At 41.1% G+C, this 18,272-nt stretch overlaps 1 protein-coding gene across 4 annotated transcripts in view; it reads right to left on the reverse strand.

Moving 5' to 3' along the window:
* The window catches only part of SLIT3 (slit guidance ligand 3), a 1,179,950-nt gene that overhangs the window by 242,037 nt on the left and 919,641 nt on the right, over positions 1–18,272 (reverse strand). For all 4 annotated transcript variants that reach the window (XM_019506517.1, XM_019506518.1, XM_019506516.1 and 1 more), the window contains 2 exons: positions 12,822–12,965; positions 8,310–8,453 (listed from right to left, as the gene is read on the reverse strand). In XM_019506517.1, coding sequence (XP_019362062.1) covers positions 8,310–8,453; positions 12,822–12,965 — 288 coding nt within the window. The remainder of the gene's footprint in view (positions 1–8,309; positions 8,454–12,821; positions 12,966–18,272) is intronic.

Genomic DNA, 18,272 nt, shown 5'->3' on the forward strand with positions numbered 1-18,272 from the left:
CTTCCAAAACATTTTCCACAGTGAAGACAGATGAAGCAAATCAATGGCGATGTGCAGGGGGTGCACATGCACCCCCTGAGAGCACTGGTTCCCTGTCAGCCAGTGTTCTGGGTGGTGGGGGCAGGTGAGAGCACTGGTGCCCCCCCCCGAGAGCACCAGCCAGTGAGTGAGGGCTCACTTAGAAGTGCCAGCAGTGTTCCTGGAAGTGCCAGCGGTGCACCGCTGCCACTTGCGAGTTGGCAGGACTGGCCAAGGGCGACCCCCACACCCACCAGTGGGATCAGTTACAGAGGGAGTCCCCTCCCCCCCCGATCCATGAATGGCCACTGGGGGGCATGCAGCAAATGCATTTAGTTTCCCAGTAATGGCCTTGTCATCCTTCAGCACCCTGTTACAACCTGGTCATGCAGAGCCCCAACTGACTCCCTGGCAGGTCTCTGGCTTCTAATATACTTAAAAGTAATTTTTATTGTCACCTTTTATGTCTCTAGCAATTTTCTCCTCAAATTCTTTCTTTGTTTGTTTTATTATGGTCTTACAGTTGCCAGAGTTTATACTCATTTTATTTTTCTCATCAGGATTCCATCTCTTGAGAGAAGCCTTTTTTCTGCTTATTGCTTCTGCAACTCCACCATTAAACCATGCTGGCTTTCTTTTGGTCTGCTTTCCATTTTTTTTTTGATTTGCGGTATGCATTTGCTTTGTGCCTCCAATATGGTGTTCTTAAGCAGTTCCCATGCTGTTTGCAAATTCTTCACCCCTTAGGGACCCTTTTTAACTTCTGTGTTAAACTTTAGCTTCCTCATTTTGGCGTAGTCTCCCTTTTGAAAGTTAACAGCTACCGTGGTAGATTCTCTTCTAGTCTCCTCTCCTACGTGGATGTCAAACCAAATTGCACTGTGGCCACTATTGCAGAGCAGCTCCATAACAATTAACCTTTGCACCAAATCCTGCACACTGATTAATACTAGGTCAAGAACAGCCTTTCCTTTTGTAGGTTCCAGGACCAATTTCTCCAGAAAGCAAGCTTCTAGTATTATTATTAATAGTATTAGTGAAGCTTGGGTTTTTTAGTTAAATCTCATTGCATGATCAGCAGTTGGAAGGTAACCAAACCTTTTTTTATTGTTTCTGTTTTAGGAAGTCTGGTTTTCTAAGTGTGCTGCATTAAATATATTTACAAATGAGTTATCAATGAATCATATTTTTTTCTAAATAAACTGACACCTTCACTAGTTTCTTTCTAATTGTACTAAAAAACAAACAGAGATTTTTGAGCACCATAACATAGCTCAGGTTGTTTCCATGGCACCATTATGATGCAACCCTTAACAGGACCATGAGGTCAATATCAAAGCATCATGTGGAGCAGAAGCTTCACTGCAAAATTCTTTTAGACAACAAGTAACCCAAATGCCTGGAAGGGACAATAAATAGCAGTGGTATTACACTGAAGTTTGACTGAGGCCATTAAAGTGGAGATTTTCAGATCACAAGAAGTAATGTTTGACAGTTAAAGTGGTATAAAATTAACTAATCAGATCTTCTATACTTAGTGACAGAACCATTCACTCAGAAACAAGGCAAGCAGGATTTTAGCAGAGCTGGACAATGAGCATTTAATTCTAAAAGGTTTCAATAATACTTTTCAAGTGAAAGGTTCATAGAAAGCTTGAAGTAAAGAAGCAGACAGTCAAATAAAAATGTCATTATTGAAAATTGTCAAGCAGCTTAAATTGCCAGAAGTTTGAATATTAAAAGGAACACTGGCAATTTGCTAGAGGTCTGAATTGTAACTAGGCTTGATGTTGTTAAAATCAGCTTGGCAGTATCCTCAGAAATCTAGGTAAACTCATTCAAAATCACAAGTCAATGAGGCCTTTTTGTACGTTTAATTTATGGGAAATTTCCTGTGTGTATAAACGTGATTCCCTGAGTGCATGGGGACTGGGAGACAAGTTCTGAGCACTATGCAGGCATAAATGCAAACACATTGAAATATTTGGACTCCAATTAACTAATTAATTTAACACTCTGGTGGTAAGGAATAATAAAAATAGCTGTGATTTTACTGTGACTCAAGAAAAATGTATGTACTTCTCAACTGGAAACTATTCATTAGAGTGCTATTTTCAGAGCTGCACACATTCTGATAGCATCAGTGGTGCTGGCACTGATGTCAGCAGTAAGAAGAAGAGACCAGTTGCTTTTTAATCCTGGTGAATGGGGCAATACAGATTTTGACAATTGTGAATATTGTGAATATTTGTTCTTTTAACTCCCAGATTGGTTCATATTTTCAGATTAACAAATGCAAAAAAGTAAATCATTACAAATAATGAGTAACTCTCATAATTTGGGGTGAATGGGATAATGAAAGCTTGAACTGGCTGAGTCACAGAAGCAATATGTATGATCTTTCATAGTGTCATCCTTTAGGTATTCTCTTCCATAATGGCATTCTGTTATGAAAAGAAAGCTGCGAAAACACATTTACCCATTTTGCATTTATAGTTGAAAGGTCACTGTAGCCTCAACCACTGTCCATAAAAGTCAAAGGGAGCCTTTTTGACTTTTTTCAATGTTGAGTCAACCTACATAAAAAAACCTGCTGAATAAAATTCTTTGTTTTGATATTTTCAGGGAAACAGCATGCATCTTCCATAGCCAAAATGGTTACTACTGAGTATTTTAGGACCAAAAGTGCAATCAAATGATCACCAGCTTTAACAGATACTACCAGAAGTTATAATATCCTTTACTTGCAGGTGAATGATATACAGGAAGGTGTAAAAACTTCCCTGATACTGAAACATTACAGGAACAAAAATTAGCCTTGGAACCAAGATTAAAATGAGTGGTGTAAAGCAAGAGAAACTCCAGCTTTTTTTCTTTATAGTAAAGCACAAATGAGCTAGCTGCTTTCCTGACATTCAAAAGTACTTAAGAGCTAGTTTCTTCATTGAGTAGATATCTTGTAAGGGCACGTAGAGGATAGGAGGATGGGAGCAATGACTGAGGGAATTTTTTTAAACAAATACATTAATTGTAGGCAGCACAGTACAGCTGCCTTTTAGAGAGTGTGAAATTCAGGCATGAATTTCCTTGTAGGCTAACTCTGGGGGATGTTGCCACGTATGAAGTATCCATGGAAAGAGGCAAGAAGTGACTGTGGCAAAAAGCAAATAAACAAGCAGACGTAAGCAGCAATCCTGGCAGCACAGGGGATGAGCTAGCACATGTGTGGACTAGCTTTTTGGAAGTCTGACTTAACCAATACATATACAGGAGGCTTGCAAATGGAGAACAGTTCCATTAAACTTCTTAAGTTTTTAGAAGTATTTTCTGGAAGGGGGAGGAAAGGGGAGCTGTGGCTCTCGTCCTGATTCCATAGTACCACAGCATGAGAAGACTTGCTGGGGAAAGGTTACGGTTAACAACCAGCAGAGACAATAAAATGAACAAAGGTGCAACAGAGCATCTGTGCTATCTCCTCAAAAATATCTTGTGATAAATTTAAAGCAAGAAAATGCCATAGGGGTTACTTTGAAAGCCAAAAAAATGCAAGAACAGCGAAGAATTTGTTTTGGTTGGACAGTTTGGATGTGTATTCAGGGCAGAGTGCAGGGGACTAAGTAGACAACTTTCATTAACAGCTACACCAGTTTTCCATTCACAGCTGGAAACATAGACCAGACTCCCTCAATATTTATCAGTCTATGTTTAGTGTTAAAATAGATAGGAAGCCAGAAAATGTAGAAGAGAAAAGACAGTGATGCTGTAGGTATGTCTTGAGAATTCTGTGAAGATGTTTAGGCTGGGATTTTCAAATTCCATGTCAACAAGAACTCTATCCCTGACCGTCCTCAGCTCCTTGGGAAATCCTAGCCTTGGAGACTCATTTTACAGTATCATTTTCTTTTTACCTTTTGCTATTTAGTTGAATTAAAACAAAACCAAACAATCACCTTTCTTCCTCCCTCTTGACAAAATGAGTCTGGGCATGGATGCACTAAAACAGCCTCATAGGAACGTATGGGTGGAAGGAACCTCTTGAGACATCAAGTCCAGTTCCCTGTGTTCACAAGCAATTATTTACCCAAAAAATCCTTAAAATAAACTTCAAATGCTCACACACAACTACAAGGCAGAATACCCAAAGCAGTATATCCTACAACATACTGGGCACATCTACATGTGCATATTAATGTGAAGCAATAAACTCTGGCACATATCATCCCGGAGTTTATTGCTCCTGGGCACCACGTTTACATGTGCACATGGAAATGAAGCATGTTGAGCTGTGTTAGAGTAGCCCCAATTGGCAGGGGGCCCAGGGAGTTAGCCTATCAGTGTAGGGCTGCTCTGACGCGGTTCAACATGCCGCAGAGGGGCTCGCTGGGGCACAAGAGTGCTCCAGTAAGGGACCAGTCGGCAGGCAGCACCCCACACTGAAGAACCTTCATGCCCTAGCCACCTAGGTCAGCATCTACATGTGCATTGCTGCTTACGAAAAAAATCTGCAGCAGGACAGTACTTGTATTTACAACTACTAACCTTCTGCAGTTTACTAGTTTTCTGCGGCCTAACAGGGTCGCACATGTAGACATGCAGCTAATTAGGCAACTGCAGTAAACACCTCATGTGGATGCACCCACCATAGCTGAAAGCATGGGAGATGTCCCAATGCCCAGCAACTGTAATGCCATGGAAGTAGCTGATGAAAATCCTAGAAAAGGACACACACTACAAAGGGAGGCATTCTCCCCCCTTACCTTTCCTCATTTCTTGACAATCTGACCTATGGGAAAGAATGCAGGAACTTCTGAGATTTCAAGGTACAAAAAAAGCACCCCAAATTAAAGGAAGGTAAAAACCCCTCTAGATACTTGTAGTATTCATGGGGGAGGGGAGAGAATCCTTCTAGGCCATAACCAATGATCAGCAAAAGCCCTAAAGCATGGGATTATGAGACTACAAGTGAGTGATTTCTATTACACTACAAGCGAGTTACTTCTATACCTTAAGATTCAGACTGCAAATCCATGATTTTGCATACCATACACATGGATTGTTAAGCCATAACTCCTGTCCTATCATACCTTCCCTTTCAGAAGCTTATCCAGTTCAGTCTTAAAGGCTAGGGATAGACATTCAAAAAGCCAGAGTCTGAATTCATTCAATCTTTGCAGGTTAGTCTAACCTGCCCAGACTGAACCAATTTGCAAGTGAATAAACATTCGCTTTTGACTCAGGAAATACAGACACATGCCTGCAGTGGCTCAGATCAGAAGCCAGGGGGTGCTAGTTCATGCCCTCAGCTTCAGAGAAGTTATGCTGGGGGTGTATGGTCAGGCCCAGGCAGTGGCATCAAATGAACTGGCCAGGGAGGCGGTTTAATTCCCCCCTCCCTGTCCCAACAGCATGGACCTAGACCGGGGTCTGCCTGGCATTCTGCTTTCAGTGTTGCAGTGGAGGGGCAGAGACATGGGCAGAGGCCAGCTGCCAGGGCCCCCTGAGGCAAAGGGGGCAAGGAGGAGGTTTATTTTTTGGGGGACCACAGGCGGGGTTTGCCAGATCTGGCTGCCACCTCTGCCAATCACTCCTTGTGCAGGGTGAGTGGTGGAATAAGCCCCTCCCTGCCTCCTTCACCAGAAGCCATAGGGAGGGGTAAAATAAATCCCCTCCCTGCCCCCTTTGCCTAAGGGGGCCATGCCAGCCAGCCTCTGGCCATGCCTTTGCTCCTGCCACTGGAGTAGCAAGGGGGGAGCAACCTTCACAGGGCAGCAGCCCGTCATGGTTTCCCAGGGAGTGCAAGCCTCTTCCCAGCAGGGGGGCTGCACTGTAGGTGGGAGCAGGAGTGGGACAGGCAGAGCTGCCACAGACTGTGTGGGGTGAACAGCAGCAGTGCACTAAAGGAGGCTTAGGGAGCTATGGCCACCCCTTTGAGCTCTGGTGCCACTGCTTATCCCACACACTCAGAGGCAGCTCTGCTTTCCCCACTCCAGCCTGCAAAGCAGTCCTCCCACTGAGAAGAGGCTTGTGCACCCTGGGACACCATGGCCCACTTAGGTGAAGGGGGCAGGGAAACAGTTAATTTCCTCCCTCGATCCAGTGTCTGGAGAAGGGGGCAGGGAGGGGGCTTATTCCACCACTTGCCCTACACAGGGAGAGATCGGTGGAGGCAGCAGCCAGGGTTAGCAGACCTCGGCTGCAGTCGCTGCGGGGAGAGTGGACAGAGGGAAGAATTAAAACCCCTCCCCCGCCTGGCTATAAGTTGGTAGCAGAGGTGGTGGCTGAGGCTGGCAGACCCCAGCTGAGATTTTCTGGAGGGAGAGGGGAGAGAGGAGGGAATAAACCCCTTTCCTGCTCCCTTTGCTTCAGGGGGCCGTTACATGCTGGTATCTGGCCACACCCATGCTTGGGCTAGAGAACAGAGGGGCCAGCTCTGCTCTCTGGAGCACAGAGCACAGCCCAGCCCAGCCCAGCCCAGCCCAGCCCAGGGCTGCAGAGCATCCTGGGATGCTGGAGGACTCTGTTTAACTTAAACCATGAAGGGTCTGAGATGGACGTTGCATAAAGTGGTTTGACCCAAAACAGTTGAGTTTGAACCTACATTCAGCCAGGTTTATCTTAAACCAGTTTTGGCCATTTTGAAACTGGTTTATGTGGACTGAACTTCTGTTCTGTTACAGGTTTAAACCAGTTTCTGATCACTTAAACTAGTGTATGTGTAACTTCTGTCCCTAGCTAAAGTGCTCTTAGCTAAAGGGTTACCTGTCCCTAGCCAAAGAGGTTCTTTGCCTCTATTGTTTGGCTTAAAAGACCACTACAAAATGTCAGTTCTCTGATCATTAGAAACCATTTTGTTTCCAATTTAAATTAATATGTAGCCAGTTTGCAGCTACTTGATTTTGCAAGTGTGTTATTTTTTGCCTAAAAAGCTGTTCTCCCTCTCTAATGCTCACCCAATGAATGTAGTTTTTCTCTCAATCTTTACTTTGTTCAGTTCAATAAGTAAAACTCCTTTAATTTTTTTTTCCATAAGAAAGAGTCTCCAATCCTTTAACTGCCTTAGTAGCCCTCCTTTGAAACCATTCCAGTTAAACTTTGTTTGAATAGTCATAACTAGACTCACATGCAGCATTCTTGGGACTTTGTACAATGATACTAGTAACTTCTTGTCTCTACTCAATATCCTTCAGTGAATACAGCCTGGGATTGCATATTAGCCTTTGTTAGAGCTGTATTACACTGGAAGCTCATGATCTTCCCACAACTGACCAGTACTCCCAGGACTTTCTCTTCCTCAGTTGCCTCTAGTCTATGCACATGTCAGATGGCCAAAGTCCTTGTTACTGATCCCCAACTGCTTGCCTTTGCTCTTCATATAATTAAATTTCATTCTAATGCTCCATTCCATAAGATTATCTAAACATTCCTGTATGATAATCAAATTCACTTCCATAGCAGCAACACCCACCATCTTACTGTCATCTGCAAATTTCATGAGAACATTTTACTCCAGTGCCAGTGTCATAAACAGAAATATTAAACAAGATAGTTCTGTCACTGAGGAACATCACAGGTAACCACACTCCAGTTTGATAACTCACTTTGCAACATAATGTAGCGTAGCATCCCTTTGAGCCAACTCCTTATCCCCCCTCACAAATGTGGCACTGATCCCCATCCTCTCCACTTTGACTAAACATTTCCAATGAGATATGATAGCAAAAGCATTGGTTAAATCTAGATAAATTAAATGATCTGAATAGCCCTATTCAGGAAGTCTGTTTAATTTATCACAGAGGATACTAAATTAGTCTAACATGATCTCCTTCAGCTATACCATTGTTGTGTTTTGTCCCATTTTCCATTTGCTTCTATATCCTTTGTTTATTTCTTTCTTCAGCATCTATTCTAAGACTTTCCCTACTGTTGAAGACAAGCTAATAGGCTTGTAAGTGCCCAGATTACACTTTCTCTGTTTTAAAAGTAGGTACTAAATATCCTATTTTTCAATCATAGGGTATTATCTCTGAATTGACAAATTCAGCAATGGCTTGGGCTGAAGGTGTTACTATTTCATGTGTCAATTGCTTTGATATTCTAGGATGGAGATTATAGCAGCAGGTCTAGACTTTCCAGTTCACTAATTCCAGTAGGTCATAAGATAAATTTGTGTTTTCCCCATCTGAACAATTAACCACTGTGATTTTGCACATGAAAATACCTCTTTTTTAAAATGAAAGGATTGAGCAATGGCATTATTGAAATAAATAAATAAAAATAAAAAGATGACTTACATTGTGGACAAAGAGACAAGTGTATTGAAGGCTCCTGGTGTGAGGGTACTGATGTGATTGTCATATAGTGAGAGTAACCTCACTGAGCTTAGCCCTGCAAAGGTGTCATTGCTTATACAGCTGATTAAGTTGTTCCGCAGCATCCTGCAAAAATTCAGACATTAGAATACTTGTTTGTATTGCTTGAAAGGGGAGAAAAGTTTAGAACAGAGATTAGAACATTGTTTCTCATACAGGGCTGTAACAGATGCTAGGTGAGGACCGGATTTCATTCTGTCCTTTGATGGTCAAAAGCCAAGAAAGGGTCAAATTCACATCTCTACAATGTGTCATGAATGTAAAGCTCATTTCTCTCATATAGCATTAACAGGTTGTGGGTGCCATGCATCTGAAAATACAGTGTGTCTAGATACCTTTGCTATTTAGACATTCAGTAAAATTAAAACATCTATTAATTTGCTAAGCATAAATGTAACCTAAAATGGATTTCTGAGACCACATGATACAGCCTCTGGCTACCTTCTGACCATGATAAGAAACAAACTGCATTAAAAACATTCCCATCCTAAACAGTTTCTTTAAATCCATATTTAAACATCTTAAAATGAAACAACGGTGGCAGAAGCTAATCTTTGCTATAGGAAAAGACTTTTTAGAGCAAAACCTCTGAAATCTCGTTATCACCATTAACTTTCCTGAACCAGACACGGAAGGCAGTATAGACCCTATAAAATGCCTTTTTGCACAGCACTTGGATCAGATGAATTTGAGCTGTGTTTTGGAACATGCATTGTCCTGAGTTGTTATGGTAACAATGACCTTGGTGTTAAAACCTAATTAATCCAAAATAGTGTAGCATCTAATTTATTCTCATAGCAACAAAGGATTTAGAGCTACATGAGGCATATGTCACATTTTCTATCAAATAAGATCTGGGTCCTTACATATCAGTGGGCATGTCTACATGAGATGCTTAATGCAATGTGCTAGGGTGCCGGGCAAAAATGTGCTAATACACTACTACGCAGTAGTGTTAGGCTACTGTGCAGTAAGCATCACAAAAAACCCATAAACTGGTACTACTACGCAGTAACTGTAGTTACCGCACATTTAGTTAGTACTTCATTAAGCAACTACTAAACTAAATGCACAGTAACTAGTGTGCATTACCAAATGTGTAAATGTGCCCACGATGTAGCCGTGATATTCATCTTTGGGTTAAATACCATTCAGTAACTTAAGTGTACCATATGAAGGCTGCAAAACAAGCACAGATTTGTGCATCTGCTCCAAAAGTCTGATCATCTACTATGAAAGCAAGCATTTCTGTGGTATCAAACATGTTCAGTCTGCACTGAATTCAATCCTACTGGATGCCTGGGCTTACACCCCATACTGAGTATTTATAAGGCACTGACAGACACGTTAAAAATGCTAGTGAGAGATGGTTACATTTTAATAAGAGACACTTACATGCTTTTGGGTTTACACACTACTAAATCCAGTTATCATCCCAACCACCTATAGGATAAATACATGGGTCCTACTTCCTCAGGCATTCAAAACCATGTAAAAATCTGAGATCAATAGGAACTCAGAGGGAGAGCTTAGGAAGATACTACCTTTAAGGGGAACCATCATATCATGCCACACAGTATTTCCACCTATGCTTTAAGCTCTAGAAAGAATGTATTAGTACATAAGAAAACTGTTGGGGTCACTTTAGGATTAGGTAACTTTTGGAAGAATAGCATACTACAGCAATATATCAGTATGATGCCCTTTCTGGATTCCATTCAGCAAGGATTAGAGGGTAGCTGAATCTCACTAGAAAGACTGGAAGTGTAAATGCCTATGCATCTCCAATAATCATTTAATATGTTTATAGAAAAAGGATATTAAAATTAGACCATGAATATCTCCAATGTGGCTTCTTGGTTTAAGGCCATAGTTTTTATGTCCGAAGAAAGTAGGCTTATAGATAAAAATACATATATGTCTCTCAAGCCAAAAAATTAAGTTTTATACCAGAACACACCACACACTGTGTGCCCTTCCTGAAGGAACACTTATACTTAGAGATTTTCATTTCATGCTGAGTATATTTAGACTGCTTAAGCAGCTAGGGGGAAAATGCAGGTCAGAACAACAGGACAGCTTCAGAGCTAAATATTTTTTTTTAATGAAAAAAAAAACTTAATCATGTTTGGAAGCACTGCCAGGGGCTACTTTTATAGTATAACAAGTTAATTTAGTATCCACAGACAGTATTTAAAATTTCCTTAGTAAAATGCATGCACCGAATTAAAGAACAGATGGACTATGCCACAAAAAATATATGTTAAAGGAACAGTGAAGGGAAAAGTCTCCATTTCTCATTCTAGGTTAATCTGTCATAGTCTTATGCAGGCAAACCAGTAAGTGAAGTTAACTGAGGGGGTTGTCTTCAATGAGGACTGAAGGAATTGGCACTATGAGACTTTGCAAAGTAAGAAGCTATTTGTTGTCATGTATAAAATGACCATTGTAAATAGTATTTAAATGGCACTTTGAGGCCCTTCTGCTGTATTGTTTAGGTATCTCGTCCTTTAGAATAGGGAGATTGTACAAAATATATATATATATATATATATATATATATATATTTATCAAGTATAGCTCACATTATCAACCATGTGCCATCATTCTTTCTGATTTCACCAGATGCACTGGCTAAGTGCAGACAATCAAAAAGCCCAAAGCTGAATTGATTCAGTCTTTAAAAGTTAGTCTCAGCTGCAAAGATTGAATCAACAAGCGAATGAACAGACATTCACGTTTGATTCAGGAAATGCAACCAGATGCCTGCAGTGGCTTATGCCAGAAGCTGGGGGTTGCTATAGCATGGCTCTCTGGCGCACAGCCAGCATGGGCTGTGTGTTTGCTTCCTCTTCCTGCTGCCCCTGAGGTCTCTAAGATCTGCAGTCCAGACTCACAGCAGCAGGATTCTGCAGTTTCTCATCACTTCCTCTTCTTGCTTCCAGGTACCGTAGAATTTGTAGTCCACATTCACAGCCAGCACCAAGTAAGAAGGGCAGGAAAGCTCCACACTTGGGAGAAGAGAAGTTTAACCCCACTCCCTGGCCCCAGACCCCAGCAGGGGTTTGTCTGAGGGGGAGGGAGGAGCAGTAAGCCAGCAAGTGAGGCCATTGAACCAGCCCTCACTGCTCCAGCTAGGGAGAAGAAGAGTGGGGCCAGCCATGCTCTCTGGAGCAGACAGCCCAGCCCAGCCCAGCCCAGCCCAGCCCAGCCCAGGGCTGGAAATGTTGGGATGCTGGGGGACTCTGATTTAACTTGAACCAGGAAGGGGTCTGAGACAGAACTTTCATAAACTGGTTTGACCTAAATCAGTTAAGTCTGATACTACCTTCAGCCAGGTTTATCTTAAAACCAGTTTCAGCCATTTTCAAACTGGTTTATATGCACTGAACTTCTGTTCTGTAACAGGTTTAAATCAGTTTCTAATCACTTAAACTGGTTTATGTGTAATTTCTGTCCCTAGCCCCCTACACATACTGTAATTTCTGTCTCTAAGGGATGTAACAGATGCCAACAGTGATCCCAGCCTTCTACACATACTGCTTTTTATCTCTATCTAGGCACCACTACATATGCATGGGCAGACCCAAGGTGAAGAGGGCTGCAGCCACACCCCATTTTAGTTGTGGCACCCATACAATGAAGTATTTTGAGTACACTGGCTTGTCTATGTGGCTGCTGGAGCCTGTGCTAGTACATCTCCAGAACCTAAGGGGTGAGCACCACCATAATGTGATTAGATATGGGTTTTAGATGTTTAATTTAAGTTCCCAAGTTATTGAATGTGTTGGTCTGAACTATTCTGATACATCAGAGCTAGCTTTAAACTGGTCAGCTCTGGACTGGTCATAATTGTGTCACTGTATAGCTACTCAGGCTGAGTAGTTACCCAGCTTCTTGCCTGGGCTTTACCTGTGTCATCTTCCATGCTGCCATGGCTAGATTGATGCCTGCTTAAAGCTCATGTATATAAGTTTGTTGCATCGTAGTCCCAGCCCTAAGTGCATAACTCCTAACTCAAAGTTTCCTATTTGTACAATGGTTATAACAATTCATAATTAACATTTGTAAGGCATTATGGAAGAAAGTCACCGTGTGTGAATGTGGTGGTTAAAGTTTTAGTAGAATTTTTAAAAGGTTCTTCAATGTAACAACTTTAAACTGCTAACAATTAAATCCACTCTGCTCTGGCCCAACTCAATCTCACTGTCAAGTTTCCAACCCTTGAAAACCTGGTTTATAAAGAAATAGCAACTGAACACTTTCATTGAACTATAAATATACAGAATACATTTCAGATACAGTGATGCATTCCCTGTCCTGTGAACTCTCTGTTCAAGAACAGTGTTGTTAACCGGCCTGGTTGTTATCAAGCTCCCAAGCTGACACACAAACAGTACTCTTTCAACAGAGGAACACAGGCTTTGCACTTACAATGTCTTGAGTCCTGTGAGGCCCCTAAACATTCGTCCATGCACAGATTCCAGCTGATTCTGTGTCAAAATCAGTTCCTGCACCCCGGATGCCCCATCAAATGTGCCTTCACGGATCTCCTTGATCTTATTGTTTGTCAGGTTTCTGCAGAGGGAAAGCAATGGTAATAGGAAAAAACATTACTGTTGTGCTCCAAACATTAATTAGCACAAGATAAAAAGAAGCTTAAGAAATTCTTTCTGCCTTAAAGAAATTACACAGACAAATCTGCAGTCTGCAATAGAGGTGAAGCATCATCTCAAATGCACATTTACTTCCCCTTTCACACCATCTCTGACTAAGACAATCGTGTCAGGATAGGCAAAACAGTTGATATAAGCATGTGCAAAGTCAATGAAGTTGTGCATGATCCAAATCTGCCTCTTAATGGTTTTGGTCCTGCGAGATGCAGAACACTCCAGCACTCTACTCTTGTGCATCAAGTTCAGCACCCGCTTATACATTTTGCAGGGCCTGAGCATTCAGCACCTGGCAAGATCAAGTTTTATGACTTTGGCAAGGAGCAGACAGAGTGAATCCCAGGTGAACAGAGAGAAGTCCTGAGAAATCCACTATATTTATGTTTCATTTATGCTACGTGTCTGAACAATAATGAAATGCAGAAGCATAGCAAATGATGTGAGCACATATGTATTAGTGATATATTCCAACATTTAAGTTCATAAACAATAAAGCACATTGTTAATAATTTAAATATGATTTAAAATTATTATATTCTTAGATATTCTTACCACATTATATAGCTTTATATTCTAAACATTTACCCTGAAAGTAGTTTAAGAATGTATATCACTCATATCTGAAAAACCTTAACTATAAATCAAGAAAAAAAATGAAGAATCTTGAAATAAACTGAAGAATTAAACCTGTTCTGTATATGTTGCTTCTGTGAAAAGGCCAAATGAAAGGAAAGCTTAAATGATAAAATGTTGTTAGAAATGTATTAACAAAGGCAACTTTTAATTATAAAAAATACGTATATAAAATGCCATAAGTTTTTTTTTTTTAGTCTTAGGTCTCTACCTTGTTAAAAATTACTGTGAAACTCAGAGAGACAAGCATTTTTTGTGATATGTTTTACTGGATAAACTATATAGTTGGGAGAACTGTTGGACAAATTTTCAGCAGTCAAGTGCTCTTCCTTAGGTCACTTCCACTGTTAAGCTCAGTGCAGTGCCATCTATGACTGAACTGAGGACTTGATCTTGCTGTCAGTGTGATCCGTTACCTGCTCATTTAAATTCAAATAGGAACTTTCCCCCACCCCAAAACAGGACATCTGTCTATTGTGATATTAAGCTGTCTAAACTAGACCCTTCACCTCCTTCCCTACAGTACAAAGTGGAAGGTTTATTCTATGGACTACAGATTTAGGTGCAGAGCACTATTCTTTTTAGCAAGGGTTTGAAGTAAAGGACCATTCATACAAGATTCTCCCTGTTTAAAAGAGCTTACAAATACAGAACAGATTCTAATGCCACATGGCGTAAGCTGAGACTGCTGAGTAGGACCTTACGTCCAAAATGTTCCCTTGGCTAACTCAGTATGAGTAATGGCATCGGGATCTGACCCTGAATAAAGGAAGCAAACAACCAAATATTACACTGAAGTTTGAACCATGACATTCGGAAGAGGAGGTAGTTTGGGTTTGGATAAGGGTTGATGGAACACATGGCAACAGGATAATTTTGCTCTTAGCTGAAAACAAGCAGCAGGGGGGTTGGTCTTTGAAAAGGTTTTTACTGAATAAAAGGAATGTTGAAGCCTGAAGATGGCTTTCATGTGGTAATCTCCACTGGTTTATGGTTTATGTATCCTGAACAACTGTCAGATACTAGACCATATAACATGTGACCCATAGCCCTTCATGAATTCTGTAACCAGAAATCAGGGGAAAGAATGCCAATAATGAGGCAAAATAATTATGGATATAGCATTTTTTTCTCTTTTTCCCAAAGTTTTCTGCTTTGTACTTTCATCTATGATATGATGACCAGGGTTTATGTTCAGTGTCAAGGCTAGCCTAGGCAGGATGTAGTGACATATGAATTTAATTTTCAGCTGTACTGTTATTTGATAGAAGTAATTTATAGTTTAGCATCTTTTTTGTATCTGTTATATTATTTCTTGCATTGCTCATGGGGACATTTTCTGGTGTTATCCATGGAATGAGGCTTACTCACAAAAAAGAATTTGGTCCTATGGCTTATAATTAATACATGTCATGTACATAAAAGAGTGACTGCAGTATACTTCTTAGTGGACAGTCATATATTCTCATTGCACAGACCAAATGCACTTAGGTGTGCACGCTACAGGACTTGTCCTCTATCCCTTGAGCTGGTCAGATTAGAGAAGCCTGCTCTTTTGCTGACATCAAGGTTGTTTCTGTAGATAGATGACACCCCTGCTGTGGTTGCTAGTTCCTCTCCTTTCTTCAGAATCAAGTAATCATTAATTTAAGGATCCAATGTTTTAAGGCAAAAAAATTGACCTTGCTCAAAATAACTTAAAATTATATATAAAACATTACAAAATGACTCAAACAATGGGAATAAGGAAAGGTGTGCTTTATAGCGATAAATAAGTAAGAGACTACTCTGTAGTTTCACTGGGACTTCTTGCCAACATGGGCTCCTTTATTTGTTTTCCAGAGCTCAACGTTTCTCCCATTAGAGTATATAAAAACAAGCAAGAAAGCAATTGTTCTGTACAAAGATATTTCACATTCTGTGAAGGCGTCCTTAAGTACTATCTGGAATCTTGAAAGATGTAGTGAGAATGCGAGGCCCTGGAAATTATGCACTTTGCATTCAGGAACTACTGGCAACAGCTAAAAGAAAAAAACAGTTCAAATGTTGCTCTTTTTGTCTCACAATTTGGGCAGGAAAACAAAAACAAAACAAAACAAAAAACCCAAAACAACAGATTGCCATTTCTACAGGTGACAACACTTTACATTAAAAACACCATGTTTCGATCTGGAACAGACTTCTGAAAAACCCCCTGACTCTGCAGCAGACGTACTATCTCAAACATTAAAAGTTGTGTCCTGCAGGAATGCTAAGATTCTATCCCAAGGATTAGTTGACATAAAGGCTTTGAAATAATATTAGAACAACCCTGGCAACCTTCCACCTGAATCTTATTTTCCATCTGTTATTATGGATTTGCTTTACAGAGATGCATGAGCTTTCTTTTAAGTGAATTTGTTGGTAGAATTGGTGCTGGGTCACCTATATGATTGTATGGGGTACAATCATAGAATATATGTACTAATAGTATTTACTATTGCAGTAGTATTTCCCCTGCACAGTCTCACTGGTGTAGCCACACCTTCTGGAACACAGACTATAGTTTAGTGGCTATAATACACAATTGGAGGTTGTGAGTTCTGTTCTCACCTCTTTCACTGATAACTGAGCTAATCTCAAAATGTCACTATCACTGTGCCTGTCTAAGTGACACCTCTATACAAGACAAATGTAAAGAAAATAACTGATGGTGCTATAAAATGTTAGTGCTCCAAGCCTGTATGCACCCCACATCAGCATTGTATTCTTCTAAAAAAAACTGAATGCACTACAAGTTTATGAGACAGGCCTTCAATGACTTTTTGGTATCTGTGATGAGCTATCATGTAAATTTATACTGAGGGATTTCCAAGAAAGTGGACACAGTTGAACCCCCAAATCAATTGTGTCAGTGGCTCCTTTGGGACTATTTAAATGCACAGCTTATTGACAGATCATGCAAAGGAACCAAGCTAAAAGCTGCTCATGTGCACTATGATTGAATACAAATGGGTTCAGATATGTAGGGAAGAGAATGCGACTGCCATGCCTCTCCCTGGGAATAGATTATTTTACCTTGCTGTATGATCATAATGCAAATGGGCATAAATATACTAATGATTGTGAACTGGTTAAATATTATGGAAATTGGACATAAAATGGGTAGCTGGAGCAGGGTAAATTTACTTTGTTATTGTTAGAAGCAAGACTCATTCTACCAGTAGCATTTGAGCAAGGGTTTATTCTGCACTATCTTGGTTCCCTGTCTGACATATAAGGTAAAAAACAAGAAGTACAGGGAACAGAAAGGAACCTGACCCTGCATTAATGAGTTCCCTGCTGTGCAGCTGCCAGCTTTACTCCTACCTCACAGTTGCAGCACTGAGACCTACAAGAGGAAGGCATGATTAAGAGCTTCATTACTATAAAGATCACTTAAGTCCAGGTCCCCACGGACACGTCCGTTCTCTGCCTACACCCTGCCCTTGTGCATAAGAGAGAAGGGTCACAGCGGGTTTGAAGCTACTAATTACCAGTGCTCTTTGGCAAAGACTAATCATAGGGCACTTAACCTCATTTGTGTTCACACATAGCTTCCACTTACTCTTCCACTGGGGTGAAACAGCCTGACACACTCCACAAGAGTAGCAGACTAAATGCTCTGCCTCTGAAGATGTCTTGTTAATATTGCTGTTTTTACACAGTGATGACAATTCCTGATGTCCATTGCTACCATGCAAGAAAATCCATGTGGACTACTGAAGAGGGAACAGGTCTTGAGATTTGTATGTGTGTGCCCCTGATGTCTTTTGACATCATGCAGACAGAGTCAGAAGTTGTCAGGAAAGATTTTGCTTTCCAAATACTTTAACTTGTGTCTAGTGATAAAGTTTAAATCCACCCCAGCCCTACAGCTTCAGGGAGGAGGAAAACAGGAACCTGCTGGGAGAATGAATATACATTCAGATGCGACTCTGTATACAAAGGGAAAAGATCTATGAAATATAAAGGCAATGGCATCATTTCTTCACAGTTACTTTTCAGAGCTATATTAGTTTACATCGTTCACCAAAGTTTATAAGGATATAAGGCTCTTCAGAGATGATATAGCTAGAGGAAAGGAAATTGAATCCAGTTCTGGCTCATGCATCCAGTTTCATAGTTGGTAGTCAGAAGGGACCTGGGCAGATCATCAAGTCTGACCCCCTGGCATGGCAGGAAAGAGTACTGGGGTCAAACAACCCCGGTGAGGTGTTCATCTAGCCTCCTCTTAAAGACCCACAGGGAACCAGCACCACTTTTCTTGGAAGTTGGATCCAGATTCTAGTTGTCCTGACAGTGAAGTAGCACCTCCTGATGTCTAGTCTGAATCTACCCTCTGCCACCTTGTGACTGTTATTTCTTGTCATTCCTGGTAGTGCTCAGGGAACAGGGACTCCCCCAATGCCTGCTGGTCCCCTCTGACTAGTTTGTAAATGGCCACTAGATCCCCGCTCACCCTTCTCTTGTACAGGCTGAACAGGTTCAGGTCCCTTAGCCTGTCCTCACAGGGCCTGCCCTGCTGACTCCTGATCATGCGGGTGGCCCTCCTCCGGAC

The sequence above is a fragment of the Gavialis gangeticus genome, unplaced genomic scaffold (assembly GCF_001723915.1).
Source record: "Gavialis gangeticus isolate Ggan-Ray unplaced genomic scaffold, GavGan_comp1, whole genome shotgun sequence".
NCBI lineage: Eukaryota > Metazoa > Chordata > Crocodylia > Gavialidae > Gavialis > Gavialis gangeticus.